General features: G+C 40.7%; 1 protein-coding gene across 1 annotated transcript in view; it reads right to left on the reverse strand.

Moving 5' to 3' along the window:
* Positions 1-12,580: 12,580 nt before the first annotated feature.
* LOC104520715 (ATP-binding cassette sub-family G member 1) overlaps positions 12,581-19,127 on the reverse strand; it is a gene marked incomplete at its 5' end in the record, with an annotated part of 16,849 nt that continues 10,302 nt past the window's right edge. Inside the window, 5 exon segments of the mRNA XM_010162493.2 lie at positions 12,581-13,390; positions 14,770-14,888; positions 16,241-16,399; positions 16,869-16,969; positions 17,745-17,913. Coding sequence (XP_010160795.1) covers positions 13,162-13,390; positions 14,770-14,888; positions 16,241-16,399; positions 16,869-16,969; positions 17,745-17,913 — 777 coding nt within the window.

The raw sequence follows: 19,127 nt of genomic DNA on the forward strand, positions 1-19,127 counted from the left end.
GACAGACAAGGATCTCCGACCAGATGGGTGCTAGCAACAAAGAATAAACCTGTAGCAATGTGAAAAAGGGATGTAACAGAAAACACCTCCAAAAATGTGTATTTTAATGTGCCCACTTACTTCAGATCCCATTCTCAAATGTCTCTGGAAAGGGTATGGTTCCTGCTACAGCTAGTATCACACACCTCCTCCGGCAAAGCTCCTGTTCAAACCGAAGGTTTCAGACAAGGTGCTAAAAACAAAGCAAGAAAGAATACAGAAACTGAAATCTTCCTCTGTTGATAGCAACTAAATAGCACAGTTCAGCTACAAGTCTCTAAGGAGATACTGCTTTTACAAAGCTTGAAAACTGGACCATGATGCCATTAAACAGCTTGGAAAGTAGAAGGTAAAACACAAGAATCAAATCTGAGTCCCTACCTGTGTTAAAACCAGGCAGAATTATGATCTCAGGACCCAGATTCAGTTTCCAGGAGGTTACCCTTGCTGCCAGGCTGAGTCCAAAAAGCGGAACTCACTGCTCTGAGGTGTGGGTTGCAAAACTTTCCTTATGAGCAAAGTTCAGGTGAGAGTTTCAGAAGTTCTCAGGTGAGTTTCCGAAGCAGCTCTCTACCAGAAACAGAAGTTCTCTTTGGGCAGAACAGCCCATTATTACTTTGCAGACTTCTTTCCCCCTATCTGAACCATCTCCTAAAGCACTGGAAAGCTACCGGTGTCAGTATACACAACAGTGAGTTGCCCGACTACCTAAGACAGCACGCATAGTCCCTGTCCCAGTACACTCCACCAAGTACACAATGGGAGGATGTGACTACAAACGTGTCCTCAGTACTAGCAGATAACAGCCAAACAGATAGACTTTGCTTTAAAATGTTTGCTGCAATGCATAACACGTTGAAGTGCTAGGACTAACTAGTAGCACTCACAGTTGCCATAGAGGAGGATGCTGTTTTGTTCCCATTTGCAACCATTTGGTGCAAACATGGTGCATTTTACCATTCACCTGCTACTGAATGGTAAAATTTCTGTGTGCCTGTCAGAGTTGAGCAGGGTGTCATAGTTTAACTTGGCCAGCAGCCAAACACCACACAGTCACTTGCTCACTCTCTCCCCACCCCAGGGAATAGGGGAGAGAATTGGATGGGTAAAGGTAAGGAGACTAGTAGATTGAAATAAAAACAATTTAATAACCAAAATAAAATAAAACTTAAAAGAATAATGACAATAATAACAATAATAATAGAACAGATGAGTGATACACAATGCAAATGCACACTACCTGCTGACTGATGCTCAGCCTATTCCCAGACAGCAGTCTCAGAGGAGTGAAAATTCTGAAACCAAAACTGCAATCCCAGAAGAGAGATTCCGGTTGACACTCATTTATATATTGAACATGACATTATATGATATAGAATATCACATTTATTCCATTTATCCCATATACAAATGCCAATTTGGATCTGCTAGTTTTGCTGTGCTCCCCCAGTTTCTTCTGCACCTGCAGACCAGCAAAACATGGGAAGTTGGAAAGTCTTTGATGTTCTTAGTAACAACTAAAACCATCAGTATATTTTCAACATTTTTCTCATACAAAATCCCATACTGAAACCAAAACATAGCACTGTTCTAGCTACTAAGAAGAAATAGCTCTATCCCAGCTGAAAACAGGACAGTATGAAAGCAAAGTACTTTACTGCTGGAGACTAGTGTATCTGTCCATCTAGCTAGAATAACTTCTTGCGCTTTGTGATCACCTTTTGTATACTCACTGTGGTACCCAGAAATTCTGCTCAGAGAAGGCACTAGACAAAGACAGGATCTTTCAGGGTCTTTCTCCCACCTGTCTCCGAGTTAGGCCTCTCACGCTTCCTTCAACATGCGCTTCTGTCTTTGAGCATAACAAAAGGTTGTTTTGGAAAATAGAAATTTTGATAAATTTCTGAGAAATTTTAGTACTGAAATACCACAATTGAAACGAAACTCTGGAATTCTTGAATCAAAATATTTCGTCGCAGCCGAGCCAAACACCTTTATTGCTGAACTTGTTGCAGAAACTCTAGGAAATTCCCAGGGTTCAAAGCCCGTGACAGTTACTTGGGTCTGACTCAACACAGGAGTGGACTGACAGTTGTTTGAAAGCAGGTATCACCAGTCTGATGATTTTGGTCTGTGGTGTTTCCAGGAAGCTTCATGAAAGGTAAATTTGGTAAGTAAAACCCAGCCAGGACATGTGCTTCTTCCTGCTACAAAGTAGGACTTCCCCTGCTTGTTATCCTTTTTCAGACTTGGCATTATGCCCCATCCAAGTGATGCTTCACCAAGACTTAGCATACAGTTTTCAATAAACAGAAGGAGCAAAATCAAAAGCTTTACTGAAGCTTTTGTTTCTTCTCTAACTACTTTGGGGCTACTTTCTCATTCTTACACAGGAGAAAGACAAAACATACCTGTAAGACTCTTGACAAAGCCATGAAATCTACTTCATATTTGACTCTACAGATGCCAGTGGGGATGAGCAAGAAGGTCCTAGGAACAGGTGGAGCTTTATTCAGCCTGCCCAGGAGAGCAGATGAACTGGCACTGGGACAAAAGAATGACTATGTGCTAGAAAGAAGTGGGGGGAAACAGTGCAACTCTGAGGATGTTTTTGTGGTCAGAGGCTGACCACAGATCAGCTTCATGTTTTGATAATATTTTCCACCTGTGGAAGAGATCAAGTATTGACTTCTTTCTCAGCATTTCTAAGTGTGCATGGGCACAGGCACAAAACTGAAATGTTAAGTATTCAGCAATGCCATTGCACAAAGTTAACATTGCATAAAAAATTCACAGATCTTGAAAAAATCTTCAACGCACAGAAAAAAAGAAAATAAACCAAATGAGGCTATGAAATTTAAAATAATATTAAACTCACAAATTTAAGCAATTAGTGCTAATTTGACTAATCCAGCCCTTGACAGCTTTTCTGCCCTAAATAGAGCTTGCAACACACACTTCCCTGCCAAACCCTTTTATATCAAGGCTCTCCCAAGACATGATGACAGTGCTAGCGACTGACAGCATGATGGCTGCTCATTGCTCAGATCCTGGTATCCCCCCATGCCGAAAAAGGGAATCATTCTTACCATAGAAGCTTCCCTGGCTTCCAGTGCCTTTCAACTCACTTTATGAAGCAGGTTTTAAATGGACAGCTGTTAGAAAATACAACATAAAGCGTCCTTTATTTTCAAATGCTCTTTATTTTATTAATCCATTTGGAGTACACAATGTATCGTGTATCGTACACAATAACACCATCGTAATTGAACGTGAGGTAAATTAATTTTTGCAGCATTTCTAATGAGAAGTTTATGGTTGGCTTATTTCACAGCATTAACTGTAATATAAAATACAAAGTAATTTACATTGCCACTCAGGCTGTGAAGGACTCCTGTTTCTCCTCCTCCCTCCTGATCTGTGTGGATAGTTGGTATGGGGAGGTATCTAGTTTTGGGGACCACAATTCCTTCAATCAAGTATTATTTGTACGTCTACAAAACATAACATAAAGTATGACCTCCGTTATCATTAGAAAATACTCTTGCCGTTAGCTTTAAAATGCAATCCTGTTGCATCCTTAGGGTAATTTATCCTTTAAGCACCACTGTTCACATTGTCTAGCACTGGACACTTAATTGTAAAAGTTATGGCTGTTATCCTTGAACTGTGGTGACCGATGCAGGTAATTTTGTTGCTGTGATGGTCAGGAGGGGTGGCACAAGGACAGTGATGTTGTCTAGGCTTAACTTTAAGTCCAATACACAAACAGACAGCTTAATAGCATGAAAAGCCACCCAGCCAAACAAAGTATGTGGCAAAGTAAGGGATACCTACACTGAAACCCTTCCTCTGACACTGTTGTTCTGGGGCCTTACACAAGTTGAGTTTGTTCTGCCGGTGAATAGGAAGCATCAGTCCCAATGCCTCATGGATGGTATTTTCGGAGACTGTTCAGAACAGCAGAAATAGTAAACGTCATTTCTTGCACAATGTGGTTCTTCAGGAGAAACATGAGAGGAAAAAACACTGGCTTTTTCAACTAGTTGAAGAGACCTTTCATGATAATAGAATTGCACAGACGGTTGCAGAAGAACATAGCACAGGTGTTGTGGCTGAACAAGGGAGAAGGGTGTTTTGTAAAATGGGAAATGGACATGTGTGACTGGCAGAATAAAACATGGTTTCTCTTTGGTTGGGGACAAGGGAGGAGAAAATACATACATTCCAGAGTGCAGAGCAGAAGGTAAAGAGGGAATGGTCTTTTACTGCCTCCTGTAATGCAAAAGCATGGGGAACATCTGCTGACACCTGCAGGTAGCATGGTCAAGATGAACAGAAGATAAGTCTGTGGAAGAAAAATCCATCAAAGGCAAGAAAATACAAAGATAAACCCACTGGTTCAGGAAGTCCTCAAATTGTGTAAGGTTTGTTAGGGAAGCACCCCTGACACTTGCCCTGTTCTTGCACTCTTCCCTCTGTGGTTGTGTTGTTCACTATCAGGTACTGCACAACATAGACCTTTGCTCTGAGCCATTATGACTGCACTTAATGTTTTTAAGAATTTTTACAGCATATTTCTGTAACCTACTTGTATTAGGAGTTACCTGAAACCACCACAATGTACATATGAAACAGGCAATTCGATGTCCTTGCTGGCTGCCAGAACCTAGGAGCAGCCAGTGAAAACCTGTCACTACCAACACACCTGCTGCTTCCCTTTGAGAGAGAACAGGGACAAAGGCATTTGTCTGAAAATAATAACACTTTATTTGATTTTTTCTTTTTTGTTACATTATCATAAGTGTTCTCTAGTCTCAGAAAACAAAGCCCTAGTTTGGAAAATAATGCACATACAAATATCTTTTTACAGGTATTAAGTATAGAGAAATATACAAAGATTTCTCTATTATTGTAATATATCATCAGAATGCCCCACATCCCACATTTTTACTCAGGTCCACTGTACCAATAAGCGTAAACTACAAAGGTAACAAGCAACCTGAAAAAGACATGGTTTATATAATATAATTATATGTATATATATATATATGTATCTACAGCAGTGCAAATATATCACAGCGTGCAGGCAGCAATAGTCTCTAGAGAAGCATAATAAAATTGGTTCACAGTAATGCAGATGCATTACAGAAACAAGAGACAACAATGACATTAAGATATACAGAATATGCACACTTTAGCACGCTGATTTAAAATGATACCTTGCATTGACTCTTGCTTTAAAAACAAAAGAACAAATGTTAAATAATTCAGTAAGAGATTCAAGGGCAGTATCTCACAATAAGGTCAACTGACTCAGATAAGGTATTTCACAAATCTTTACTGATATAGGTAAAGGCTTCGCCACACTGCAGCATTTGTTCGTCTTCTTTTTAGATATATCAATGTAATATTTACCTTAAATTTTACTTACTTTTACTGTAATTTAAGAACATTTTTCCCATATTTTAAAAAAATTGCTCAACAACTAATTCACACTTGTAAAGGTTGGTACAATTATCACTGAGGCCAGGAAAGCTATTTTTTTGGAAGTAACAGAAAGAAGTTTGTGTAATGATTACCCTAAATGGGCTACTTCAATAAGCTACAATGGGGTAAGAAGAAAAGACACTACAGATGCCACTGAAGTAAAAAACCCTGCCAACCTTAAAATAAAGACTTCCATGTTACCTTGCAATTTGCTTAGACTTTTTTCTTCTTGACAGAGTAAAGCATACGCATAGATGCAGCACATTAGGTATTTGGTAGCTCAAAGAAGTCTAAAAGTCATTCCTCCACCTCTAACTACCTTGCACTGTTCCCAGGCAGCTCATTTTTACATTCCACATGGACAGCAACCACAAATGTCTAGCAATAAGGGCACAAGCAATTGGTAAGCAGGGGCTGAGCTGCATGGAGGCCTCCAGGAACAAAATGGGTTGACAAAATCTTGATGTATCTTGAAGGCATAAACAACGTAGAGAATGCAGGCTGGCAGGCTGAGCCCTGGGGATTTCTTGTGACAAAGGATATGTATTTTGACTGGTCACCCTTTGTTTCACTGTGCTGGCAATGGGTCTCAACAGAAATCTAAATCTCTCAAAGAAGGTTGACAACTGCATAAAGTTATGGTTCATTATAAGATTTGAAAATAATAAAAAAACTGAAGCTAGGTTTTGTGCTCTACAGTACCATTACTCCTTCACAAACTCTATGTGAAATGTGTACAGAAACAGAAATATGCTAACACACGCACAGAATTAAAAGGAAATTTTTTATGCTTGCAGGCTCAACCTGCAACTTTTGGACACGTAATATGCAAAATGGTATCTGGGGTTATAAAAACCACTCAGTGTGATACATTACAACAATCTCTTTATATATTATGAAAACAGGCATTTAAGAACAGGACAGTAGGAGTTGATCCCTGAAAATGTTACTGCCCCTGTTCACAAATAGCAGAGCTCATGATTAACTTCAGTGACACTCAGCACTTAATTTATGCACTCACTAGTGCTGTGTGATGGTGTCACAGGCACAGCAATGATCAGCCTGTCACAAACTGTTACAGAGGACATGACATGGTGTCATTTTCTGCCTACTTCTAGTTCCCAACAGCTTTTCAAATTATCACACTTTATAAATGGCTTTCCAAACAGAACTAAAGGAAAGAAATTCCTGAGCACTTGCACCCTATAGGGCTGTTCTGGTAAGAAAATGGATGCAGAAGGGGAAGATAATTTTCTTAAAGAAAAAAGAACATGTGGAACAGTATCTCTGCAGTTACCACGGGAGATCCCCTCTGCAGAAATAAAGACCGATTACCTACCACAGTCAACCTGCTCTGGAGGAGCCCAAGACGAGCTACTGCCAAAACCAGCCTCCATGTTTTCCAATATTCCTGCTTTTGTCGGAGATCTCTGCTGCCCTGTGTGAATGTTAAAGTGAACAACAATCCTGACACTCAGAGTTCAGGATGAAGTCCAGACCTTTTCTAACTTATAGTAGGGCCACAGAAACAAGGTAACTTCAAACACCATATCTACTCGTTAAGCGTGCCATGGTACCCACAATGCAAGATCAGTTTTAACAAGTTTCCATTTTAGCAAGGAATTGCTTGAACTTCCAGTTCCAAAAGTCTAAGTGCCAAAGCTCTAAGCTCTAAAGTTTCAACATACAGGGGCTCATCTCCTCTAATCTGATGTGTCCAAAGCAGGTAGGTAGACTATCTAAGGTACCTTTCTTGGCTCCCTCAATCCTCAGTGCAAGAGCTATGTACTTCCCTGAGGGCCAATCATACTTTTTTTTGTCACATTACCTAATTCCAAATCTTCTGCCAGTGCCCAGAACACATGCCTAGGAAAGACCACAAAGGAGATGCTAAGTTCAGTGTGAAGCATTGCCTCTGCAGCTGTCTGTGTAGTCCCCATCAACTACAGAAGGGGCTTGGGAAACCAGAAAAAATGCATAAACTACAGCTCAACAAGTCCAGGACGCTGAATTACACTGCTAACATTTCCATTTATCCACTTCAAGGCTGTTGCAAAAACTGGAATCACACTGGCAAAATGAAGATCCAGTCCTGCTCCAGCTGACATTGGTCTGAAACCCCTGGGAACAGGCGTGGTATCAAATGTGGCAACTGCTGTAATAAAACTCACTGTATGGGCCAAAATTCAAGTCACTAGGAAAAATACCTAACTCAGGGAATTACGGAAATACCTTGAGTTCATTTGTCCTGGAGAGGGCCATTTCTTTCCATCTCCAAAACCACTGTCGAGTTATGAAAAGTAATTGAATCTCATTGGCTGAATCACGGTATTGATAGTTAAAAACAGTATGCATCTAATTTCCTCTTACTCCACACAAGTAGGCCAGCGCTGTGGCTGGCCACCTGCACCCTGAGCTCCATCTGTGGCTTCAGAAGGAAGCTATTCCTCGCTGCTACTCCTGCAGCCAATGTCCTTTTCAACTGTGTTCATACTAACTCACAAACCTTGACTCAAAACAAACACAAGTCAAGAGAACTATTCTGTCTGAGGAAGCACTTGAGCTTGAGCTTACATCCCACTCGACCCAAGACAGCTGATGAACTTCAAAATCCTCCCTCCTGAAGGAGGATGTATCAGAGTAGACCCAGTGCCAGACTGGGATAGATAATTTTGTGCTCAACCCCTGTGAAGAAGACTCCAAGTCAGCTTCTGCTACACTAAGATCAGGGAGCATCAGAGCAGATCCCACGGGTATCAAAAACTCCCCACAGAACTAACTTGACCCCAGTGAAGGAGCTGACAATCAACCCTGCAGTTCTGGGGGGCTCTCCTGCATTTTGCAGGACAAACATGTGTGACCCTCTTTCTCACATGGCCACCAAACAAGACTGGACCTGATGCTCAGTGAGCCAGGGCAACATGGAAGAAGGTGCATCAGGCTGCAGACAGAGGCACACATGCCATTTGCACCCTCCTCACAGCCATCTTCTGAGGAGCTCTGTTTGGAAACGTCACCATTGCACCTCAAGTCTCTCCCTCTGCCCTTTGTTATCGTTCCTGAATACGACTGTCACAGAGCAGAAGACAAAAGAATAAAGTCATACTCCAGTAAAAGTTAACACTGAAAAATAATTAATTAAGATCCCTTCCTGCTTAGTCTGGAAAGTAAAAATAAATGTTGACACTGTTCAAATGTACAGTAGTCCTGGATTGGCATTTCTAGTACAGAAAGAAAAGAAAGAGAAAGCTCTTTTTCCTTACCAGAACTATGCAGATAACTAAAGCAATTATGAAAAGCAACAGTAAATATACAGGAAAATACACACTCATCTCCATGCTTGATTTTCTTTCTCCTCTTCTCCTCAAAAGAAGCATTTTATGATTTGAAAAGATTAGTTTGAGATCACTGTAAAGCTGTAATCTCCTAGAGACTAACCCAAAGCAAATGGATTTTTCAGTATAGTCTCTGAGTCTGTTTAGACAGCCGACATCTCAGTCTTCCAGTGCCTGGACTTTATTTTAAAGACATTAGTTGTTCCTTTGATTCACATGAGACAACACAGATGTGAGAAGCTATTAAGATACTTAAGCACCTTCTTGAAATAGGGCTTCAAGGATCCCATTAGAGTTGAAAACATCCATCTAGTGTTGAGTAAACAGGACAGATAGGACCTCCTCTGTGAGGGTCACTGAGGTGGCACAGGTCAGTATGTACCACATTGTTTTCTAGGAACAGATGTTTAATGAAACATTCATTTCTGCTGACAACATAGACCTTGACACAAAAGAATAGATCAAAATGCCAGCCACCTGATACATCCAGTACTTGGATTCAAGTGTTCATTATCTCTCACTTGCACAACCAGCTCTCCCTATTATGTGTAAATATACATTCCTCTCTTTGAATGAAAAAAACGTACCTTGGGCTCCAAATATTAAGGAGTGAACAGGATTTCAGCACCAGATATTCTTCTGTTACTCCCTTTGACCCATAAAGACTAAATTTTCTCAATTTCTTATGTCAGTAGAATCTGCTTTCCAAATCTTTCACTTAATTGTAAATAATAATAATTTTTTAAGTTCTTTATAAAAACTTTCAGGGTTTTTCAGATGATATGCAAGTTTCTGCAAAGAAAAGCAACAAAAAAAATTCGAAGCCCATAAAGTCTTAACTGTTGCACACAGTAACCAAAGCAACATGCACAAAACAAGTGGAAATAAAACAAGGGAGGCCAACAGAACACTGAAGTCTTCCTGCAATCCAAACAGAGATCATACATTCAGTCTTCCAGAGACCTTTAAAAAACCTTTAGTCTCTTAACGCAACTTTTAGGTAGATCGTGACTGGTTCAAACGGCAGTTTATGGCTATTTATATATGGCTATATAAATTGAGGATTTGATATCCTTTTCCTGGTCCCATTATTTGTCTGTGTGAAGCCTCCAGAGCTTCACAATGTGTTTGCTTAACACTACAGCACATGCATACTCAGTCCATTAACCTGGGAATGGGTTTTATACCAGCCTGTTAGAATTTATTTCCACATAAAGAGAAAGAAGACAAAGAGACTGTTAAAAATCTTTGCAGTATATGAAAACATAATTGAGATGGGTTTTAAATACTTCTGTTGCACAGTAGCGGCAAAAGAGAGATCATTAGTTAATTTTAGAGCTAAGGAGGGAAAGAAAGATCATCTCACTTATGTGTAGCACTGTGTTTCAACAGAATTAATTTATTTCTTTATTGGGATACTACAGTCTGAAAGTGCTCCTTAGAATAGTAACTTTCAGCTAAATGCTGCCAGCAGATGGATGGGAAAAAGCATATCTAACAAAAAAAGGAGTGACAAAAAATATTCCAGAGATGTATTTTCTTAGGAACAACCGTGGATGACCAGACTTTTGGCTACCATAATACAATACAAAGTTATAGTACAGGACATGTTGCAGACTAAAGAGGTAAAATAAGAAAGTCTACAAACAGAGGAATAGACACAGATAACAAGACAGTATCCAAGGAACTCATACTGCCAAATTGGTCTAGATGGGAGAAGACAGCATTGCCATTGTTTAAGTTAACAGTGTTGAAATGTCAGCTAAGTTGTGCCGTTTGGTAAACTGAAAGTGATTTTCCATGTGGTATTTGGTAAATGGTGTTGGTAAACACAAAACATGAACCCTGAAGGTATTTAATGCCATGGATGTCACACATTTTCATTCTCAGCTAGCCTACACTTGAACCGGTAGTGTGCAACAGGAGAGTAATTTGGCAAATGCAGCCTTTTGTCTGCTTGCAAACACCATCTGAACTGCCTGTAATATTCACAAATATTTTGAGAGTCTTGAAATAATTAAGGCATGTTGTGCCAAGGGATTTCAGCTTGTGACTTATTTAAAAATGGTTCACAGTTACGAGTATTATTTAAAATAGCCAAAATTCTTAATTTCTCACATCTGACAGCCATACAGGCCCATACATGCTTGTGATTATGCCTGGAGAAGCTACAGAGCTGTGTAAAAGCTCTACTGGTTCCAGGACATGTTGTGAAAAAACAGCAACAAAACTATGCAAAGAGGTCCCATAAGGATTTTTTTTTCTTCTACAGTAAAGATTGACCTTGCTTTCACAGGTCAATCTTACTTTCAGGGAAAATTCAGCTAACCTTCCTAAAACATGTGACTTGACTTAAAAGTCTTCCAGAACACAATCTTAATCCAAGCATCCTGAATTTAACAGGTACACGTGGTCTATGTCTGTATTGGTAAATTAAACAGAGCCTGGGCATGGGCCAGGAAAGCTGTGGAACAATTGCCTTCAGTGCAAAAGGGCAGAGCTGCAGCCCAGAACAGCCAGAACTTTTCCAGACAATGTTTAGGCTCTGTTTAGAAGTTAGTACAGCACAAGGGCCATACCTATTAGCCCCAGATATCTGAGGACTAACAGAGCTTGCCCTGGCACTATTTATTTTACTAGTATAGACATAGCCACAGAGTCCTCGAGAACAGTCTGTGCATTGTGACTGCTGGTGACCAGCAGAAGCGCAAGGTCCCTCTTCATCTACTCTACTGTCATGAGCTGCTGAGCTCCTGAATGGATAGCTGACATCCAGTGCTTCCAATCTACAAGACTTCAGCATCCTGATAAGAATAGTGCATTTATAGAATCTGTAGGTCTGATTAGGAGGTCTGTGACACTAAGGTAAATGCACAGTAATGGAAGAAGGTAGGGGAATTCACACAGAAGTTCATTAAAATGTTCAACATGAGTATGTGCCCCACAATTTCTTTCTGGGTTGAAAATCCAAACCCATGAAAATCAGTGACAAAATTCACATCAACTTGAAACCAGAATCCCCCCTGACAAGTTTACAAAGGTGAGATACGCAAAACAAATGCATGCTTTTAATGGTTTCACTGGCGTTTAGCTCAATTAGCTATTAATTCCCATGTTGCACATGTAGACTTCGGGATGAGAATAGAACCACTTGGCATAATTAGACCTGCAGTATTACAAAGTCATTTGTATATTTAGAGGAGAGTCCCACATGCAGTGGGTTGCAGCTATAATGAACACTGCCATACGAGGCAGTCACAAGTGTTTTAACACAATACCCCAAGCTTTGAGCTATGGATGGCTCTTGCGCTCCATCAGGCTTTAACAATCACTCAGGCTTTAGGGACAGATTCTGCTTTTACAATTTAAGAAAAAATGAGCCTTGGAGTGCTTTGATTTTTTCATTTGCAGGAGGTAGATCAAATAGATAATGAGCAGAGTTAGTATTTTAAATATCACAAATATTGAATATTTAAAAGACACTTCAAAATAACACTTTTTCAACCATTCAGTGACAGCTTGAACATGTCTGACTGTCTGTGCTATCTATGGTTGCTTCCAAATATGGACCAAAGGCTCAGTGCAGACTCAGAATCTGCCTTTTCCTCCTATCATTACAATTTTCAGATATGAGACCAGCTCGACAAGTAAAGCACCAGAATTCTAAATTTAGACAGAAACAAAAATAATGACTTGAATCACTTTCGGATTGTTTTAAAAAAGTATCCATATTAAAAAGATATCTTTACCTTATTAATTAATACATTTACAGACTTTTGGCCAGAAGGGGTAATTCTGTGGAAAATAATTGCAAAATAACACATAGAAAACTGCAAAGATTAAACTCTGAATTTAAAAAGAAGACAGAATCCTATTTTCTTTGCATTTCCCATTTTGCATCTCATTACATTGTCAACTATAGATGACAGTATACTATTCTGGCTACCAGGACTAGTACTACCTTATCGTGAAATTTGTTTTCATACGGAAAGCTCCTGCAGCCAGGTTTTTTATTATAGTTACACTGCCTCAGTATTGATATTCTGCAGTGTAAAATTCCCTTCTATCTCTTCTTCCTAGTTAAAGCTAGAAAGTGTAATGAAAACATGACCCAACCCAACTGGACTGATTGGCTTAACACTATATGTCCACTATCCCATTGTGGTTCTCTACAGGCTAGGTCATAACAGCATCTACCCGGGCACTGGAGACTGGCCTGCCACAGTGAGACAATGTCAAGTGCCCTCTATTGCATGTCTAAAGATCTTCCTACTGCATAGTTTTAGCTGTTTTTCCTTTACCTCTCTGCTCGGATTTTGTATCGGAGAACAAAATAGGCAATTAGGCGCAGGGAGAAGAAGAAAATTCCAAGAACAATGAAGTCCAGGTAAAGTTTGGCGTTTTCTACATCCAGTTCTTTCAGAATGGCCTCTGATTTTTGAAAATGGCAAGTATCATCTTTGTCACAATGCAGATCTTCTCGATCCAGTCCATAGATGGAGAGAATAACTCCTTCGAACCCATATCTGGAAAGAAGAAGGTTGGATTACAACGAAAAGTCCTGATGATCTGTTTAGAAGTACTCCACCAGCAATACAATCCCTACGACAGCTCAGCTGGAAACACTGGGGTTCAATATCATTCTGACACATGTCTTGGGACAAGTTTTATCCCTGTTACAATCAAACAAATGACGTATCACTGCATTTTACATAAGACTGGCCAAGCACAGAAGTTTTGCCTTTAACTGCCTCCACTTAGTGTATAGTGCAATTTCTCCAAAGAAAAATGTTAAAATATAAATATAAAGCAGACTACTTTCAGCTCATATTCAGAAATTCCTCTTTTAAAAGTGACATCACTAATTCCATTTTTTGAAACTAACCAACAAGGATACAATTATGCTTTGAACTCAGAAATATATTAAAACTGGCATCAGTGGAGAATCTCTCTTCTCTTTTGTCCCATGTGCTATAATTTCACTAACAATGCACAGTTCCCACATTTTCCCTGGCACTGGGCACACTTAGGACTTGGCTTTGCGAGGAGATACACCATCATGGATCCCATGTGTATGATAGCTCCTGCCAGCCTCAGGAGACCCCCACATGGGCCAGGCAATGGTTTAAGGCCTCAACTTTAATTCTAGCTACTAATTCAGGGTGTGTGGTCTCTGTGTAAGACTTGCCAAACGAGAGGATATTTTAGCCTGGGTTTTCTCAGTAATAGTGCAGCTTAGGCAGGGTGGGGAAAGGAAAGGTGTGAAAATTCAACTTACCCAATTTCAGCTATAAACATTTAAGTGCCTAGCCTAAACTACCCCTTCATGCTAGCCTCCAGAGATTTCCTGATGGCAACCATCCCAAGACAGTGAGAGCGACAGACATAGGATACATGGTGCCTACAGTTCTTAAAAAACTAGTTTAGATTAGAGATGGCACAAATTCCAAGCCTCTTGTGGTAGTGCTACAGCAAAACTTAAAAACAGGTCTTTACTCAACAAGTCTACCTTGGACAGAGCAGTGATTTATACAACATTTTCTTCCAAAATGAGGTGCTGGCATCCATTTCTCAGTTGGGTATACTGTCCCTATCATTTCAGAAATCCACTACTGCAAAATCCAGGGAGATTTGCATGCTGTGAAATCCCATTGAATTCAAGGGGACTGACATACAGCTGCTAATCTGTACTGAATGTTCCTATTTATTTCACATCATATATAACATAAAATGCAGTGAGATAATGCGGTATACACCATATGCATGTCTATACTCTAAAAGAATATGTTGTTTATTATGATTATGATTATTATAATAATCTCTTTGGCACTCAAAATAAGCAAACAAGCAAAGGCAAACAGACAGCATTTCAAAGACGGGAGGTTAATGGCCTCCTTAGCAGTACCTGACATAGGAAATGTAGGACATCCACTGGAGGTATGTTGGGATGGTATCAAAGCTGACAAAAAACCCAGAGAACAGAAGCACTGGGATAGCAGTAACCGGGCCCACAAAAGTGGCCACCTGTGAAGAGAAGGAATAGAAAGTCTCTTGTGAGATGGCCAGAGAAAAAAATTAAAATTAACTTGCTCTTCCATCTGATGTCCCGACCTCCAGTGAGGAAATCGGCCTTTAAAAGAGCAGACTTCTGGTAAATCCCCTGTTCTGTGCCAAATCCAAATAGGTAGTGCAAACTTAGTCTTTAGGCAGTGGGGAGCGATGCCATTCAAGTCCTTCTTCTAATGCTACTCTCTAGAATTATCACAGTTCCAATACCAGGAAATGACTGAATTTTTTGGACAAGGTTTCTTGTGAGGGGGTGGTTAGATGCTGTTAGTGCAGGAAAAGGAGTCCCTTTCCTCCTCCTAAACCATCCTACAAGTTGATGATGCTGCTGTGCTGGGATTTGTTCTTTAAAGGACTTGATAGGCACTGTGATTCTCTTGCTTCTCTGGCTATGAGATCCCTCCTCCTAAATATTATCCTTCCTCACTCACTCCCCACTGAGGAAACACATACCTCCCTCCTCACTAACCCTACATGCTTCAACTGTTCCTAAAATGTTGTGAAGAGGATAAGGAACATCTCCAGCTGGGTGGCTTTGGTGGGGAAGACAGACCTTGTCCCAGTTCCAGCCTGTCCTCTCTAAATCCCCCCCAGGGCAAAGGGCCAGACAGGTATCTTCGGGGAAAGCAGAAGCACAGGGATCACACCATAGGGCTATGCTGGTCTCCACAGGGTGCCACAGAGAGGCAATCAAGTCTTCCACTGCAGAAATCTTGACAGCATCAATGCGTATTTATGTCAGTATCACCTGTTATCACAAGCACCACAAAAGAGTTCTGCTGTGGAATGGTCACCTGGAATGGTCACCTCAGCACACCTCTTGCCAGGAAGCAGAACGTGACTGTGTGACAGTCATGCCAACAGCTGCTTCAATCCCTCCCTCTGCAGAGGTTTAGCTTCTGGGCAAGCCTTTTCCTGCCTTGCCTCATGCAATGTTTTGTGTGTGTACAGAAGAACCCTCTCCTGAGCGACTGATTCTCACAGTCTGCCTCTACTTTGCAGATGCATAGAAATTGTACAGTTCTGCAGTTTCTAAGACCTGCTCAGCCTGGCATGTGACTACCCACTCAAGCAGGGGCAGGCACAGTCCCATTCAGATGGGGAAGGAATTTCAGAGCCTCACATCTAGTGCACGTACATGCTGTTTAAGTTGATGGTAGTGGGAAGCATCAAGTAGCTCTATCAGATCAAGACAACTTTTTGCCTGTCATCTCTCAACAAATATGTCGGGGACATAGCAGCAGGCACAGTAAGCAGACAGTGTTATGGGACAGAAGAGTTCCTGTGGGACCACAAAACACCATCAGTACCTGGAGGGATGTAGAGGCTGCACCTATGAGAAGACCAAGTGACTGAGCCACCAGAGATGTCATGGTTCCCAAGGCTGAAAAGAGGACAAATCGGAGTGCATCAGAGGGCTGTGAAGTCATCCAGTACACAATGCTGCAGTAAGCCACAGGAAACATGATCTGCAAGGAGACACACGTGGAGTTAGTCCATTGAAGTCCAACATTCACTGTTACTCTGAGTAAGATAAAAACATGGGGAATTCTAGTTAATGCACATCTCTCAGCCTTTCTGTTACATAACAGGAATGGCTGAGAAGAACAAATACATCTGCCACAGACTGTGATATCTGTCTTACTACTTGGGCATCAGAAAACAGACCCCGCTCACTTATAGCCCTTTTTAACTCCTTTTCTGCACAAAACCGAAGATGGTCATCTTTTTATGCAAAAAATACTGGGTCAGGTCTTGGCTTTTATCAAGTCCTGCTGTTTACTCTCAGGGTGCTTCTGATTTGGACCTGAAGCTTCAGCACACACATATGGACAGTTTCCCTACTATTCAGATAAAATACCAGTACTGATTTTCCTGACAAATGGATTTGCCATGAACTTAAATGTTTTTTGTTTTATTGAAGAACAGAACATATACCTGAAAAGGAACGTCAGCCATGGTTTTGGCGAGATAGTAGGCTTTCAGGCTGTACCAGTAGTTCAGATGCTCTCTAAGAAATACTCCCATCTCAAGAGGAACTGCAGAGAACACAAATTAGTAAGTTAAGTTGTCAGTGTGCAATATTCTTGCACATAATAACATAGTTTATCCATATCTAATCCTGAACTGCTGCAGTCCCATACTGGGACTGGAACGCTGAGGCCTTTGACAGACCAACAATAGTTTCAATGACTTGCAATGAAATGCAAGACACCAACCCTGAGAGTTGCTCATTGTCTAGAATATGTACAACTCTACTCAGATGATGTGAACCTCCTTCAAACAGGCTTTTGGAAACCAAAATGGTGTTAAAACTTAAAGAACCTGGTTATTCCTTTTGGGCCAACAGGGAATTCAAAATACCACCACTCCCAGAGGAAGTATGGAACAGTCGATACTGCAAGAGTTTGCTTCTGACATCACATGAATATGCTGATCTCATGCAGAAGTCATGGCTTAGAAGTCCTAGAGAAATTATTACAGGTTCCCTAAGACCAACTACAAGCTCATGACACAGCTGAGATGCACCTGGCACCTTAGGAAAAGGGGAAATTCCAGCCCAGGACTGTAACAGTAAACTGCTGGGCTTGAGAAACACTGGCAAAACTGCAGAGGGAGAAACTGCCACTGGACAAGCCTATCTCTGTTTGCCTCTACACAGCAGTTCAGTGAGTGCAAGATTAACATCCAACCTGTCTTAGAAGTAGAAGCACAAGCCAAACGTTATCTTATACCAAACAGTTACATTACAACACCTTCCCAGTTTACTGCAATCTCCTTATCCACTGATTTAACAGTATAACTGGTACTCACACGTAAGGACAGTTGGCATAAGCGCCGCGAACATAAGAAACAACATGGAAAAAAAGAGGAAGCCAGAGTTGCTGAGGACTTTCTTAGCTTCATTGCCAATGCCTAAGTAGAGCAAGCCGATGAGCAGTCCGATACCAATGTGTGAGGTGATACGCAAATGTGTCAGGACCTACAAGCAAGGAATGAGTAATATTTCTGATCAGAAAGTCTGGGCTCAAAAACAACGGCAATATGACTGAAATTAGATATACAGGTTTCAGGAAAGGAGTACTTATGTCCAGAAGAACTTACATAGAAATGTTCATTTTCTACTGGCAAACTAGGCTGCTGAGGAAAACTTAGAGTAATGAGCTTCCCAGTGTGCATCAGACACATGTCTATTACAGTATAGAAAATTTATTCCTGTAAACAAAGGCAGAAACTGCAAATGCTGCAACCTGAAATCTTACTGTCTGACAATGTCATGGAGCCATTGGTTCTCATTCATCAGGAGAAGTAGGCTTTCTCCCACACTACAAGATAAATTACCCAGAGCAGAAAGGAGGCAGAAAAAGTATTTCAGGCTTGTATACACCAAACTAACTTGATCAGGCATAAATTAGCCTTTTGTGCTTTCTCTACAATACAGTATTCCTACAAGAGGTATGGAAGAACAAAAGAAATAGTAAAATGTGGAACAGCTGCAAGCCTTTACAATTGAGTAGGAAAAAAATCTTAAAAACAATACTGTTCTTCCATCTACACATCAGAAACCAAGTTACAGTTTCCCCTTGGTGGAGATGAGTTGAGGACCGCATGATCCATGGTTAGTGCTCACACACCTCTGAGATATGCTCTCCATGTGTACCAGAGACATTCTGATAGGCTAGTTGAGCAACACGGAGAATGTGAAGCTGTACAACAGTCCTCCCACATGAGCATGTCAATTTATTTTTGATCAAATATTTGGTACTAGACCAGATGTGCAAACTATTCCAGATTGCAGGAAGGCAAAATTCAACAACTTAATAAATCCCCGACTGACAAATGTACTATAATGTAAAACAGCAAGGGAGAAGAACAAGTTATGACAAAGAAATGTGCTGGTAAAACAACAAATGGGCATAATATAGATGGTCTGGAAGTAAGAAGATGCTTCCTAACTATTAGAATAGCATGGTTCTGCCATATCTTCCCAATAAGAGCAGTGGGGAAAACAGCTGATTGCTTTTACTATGGCACTCAATATAGTTTTTCCCTCTCTGAAAGGGAAGGAATACTGTGATTATCTGACCTGAGAGGCCTGGACATAATGGTCCAGTGGGTTTCTTCCAGGCCTGTAGTTTTGTATGGACATGTTTACGCTGCAAACAGTCATGTCCTAAAGAGATACCTCCCTGGGTG

The sequence above is a fragment of the Antrostomus carolinensis genome, unplaced genomic scaffold (assembly GCF_000700745.2).
Source record: "Antrostomus carolinensis isolate BGI_N321 unplaced genomic scaffold, ASM70074v2 scaffold52, whole genome shotgun sequence".
Lineage (NCBI taxonomy): Eukaryota > Metazoa > Chordata > Aves > Caprimulgiformes > Caprimulgidae > Antrostomus > Antrostomus carolinensis.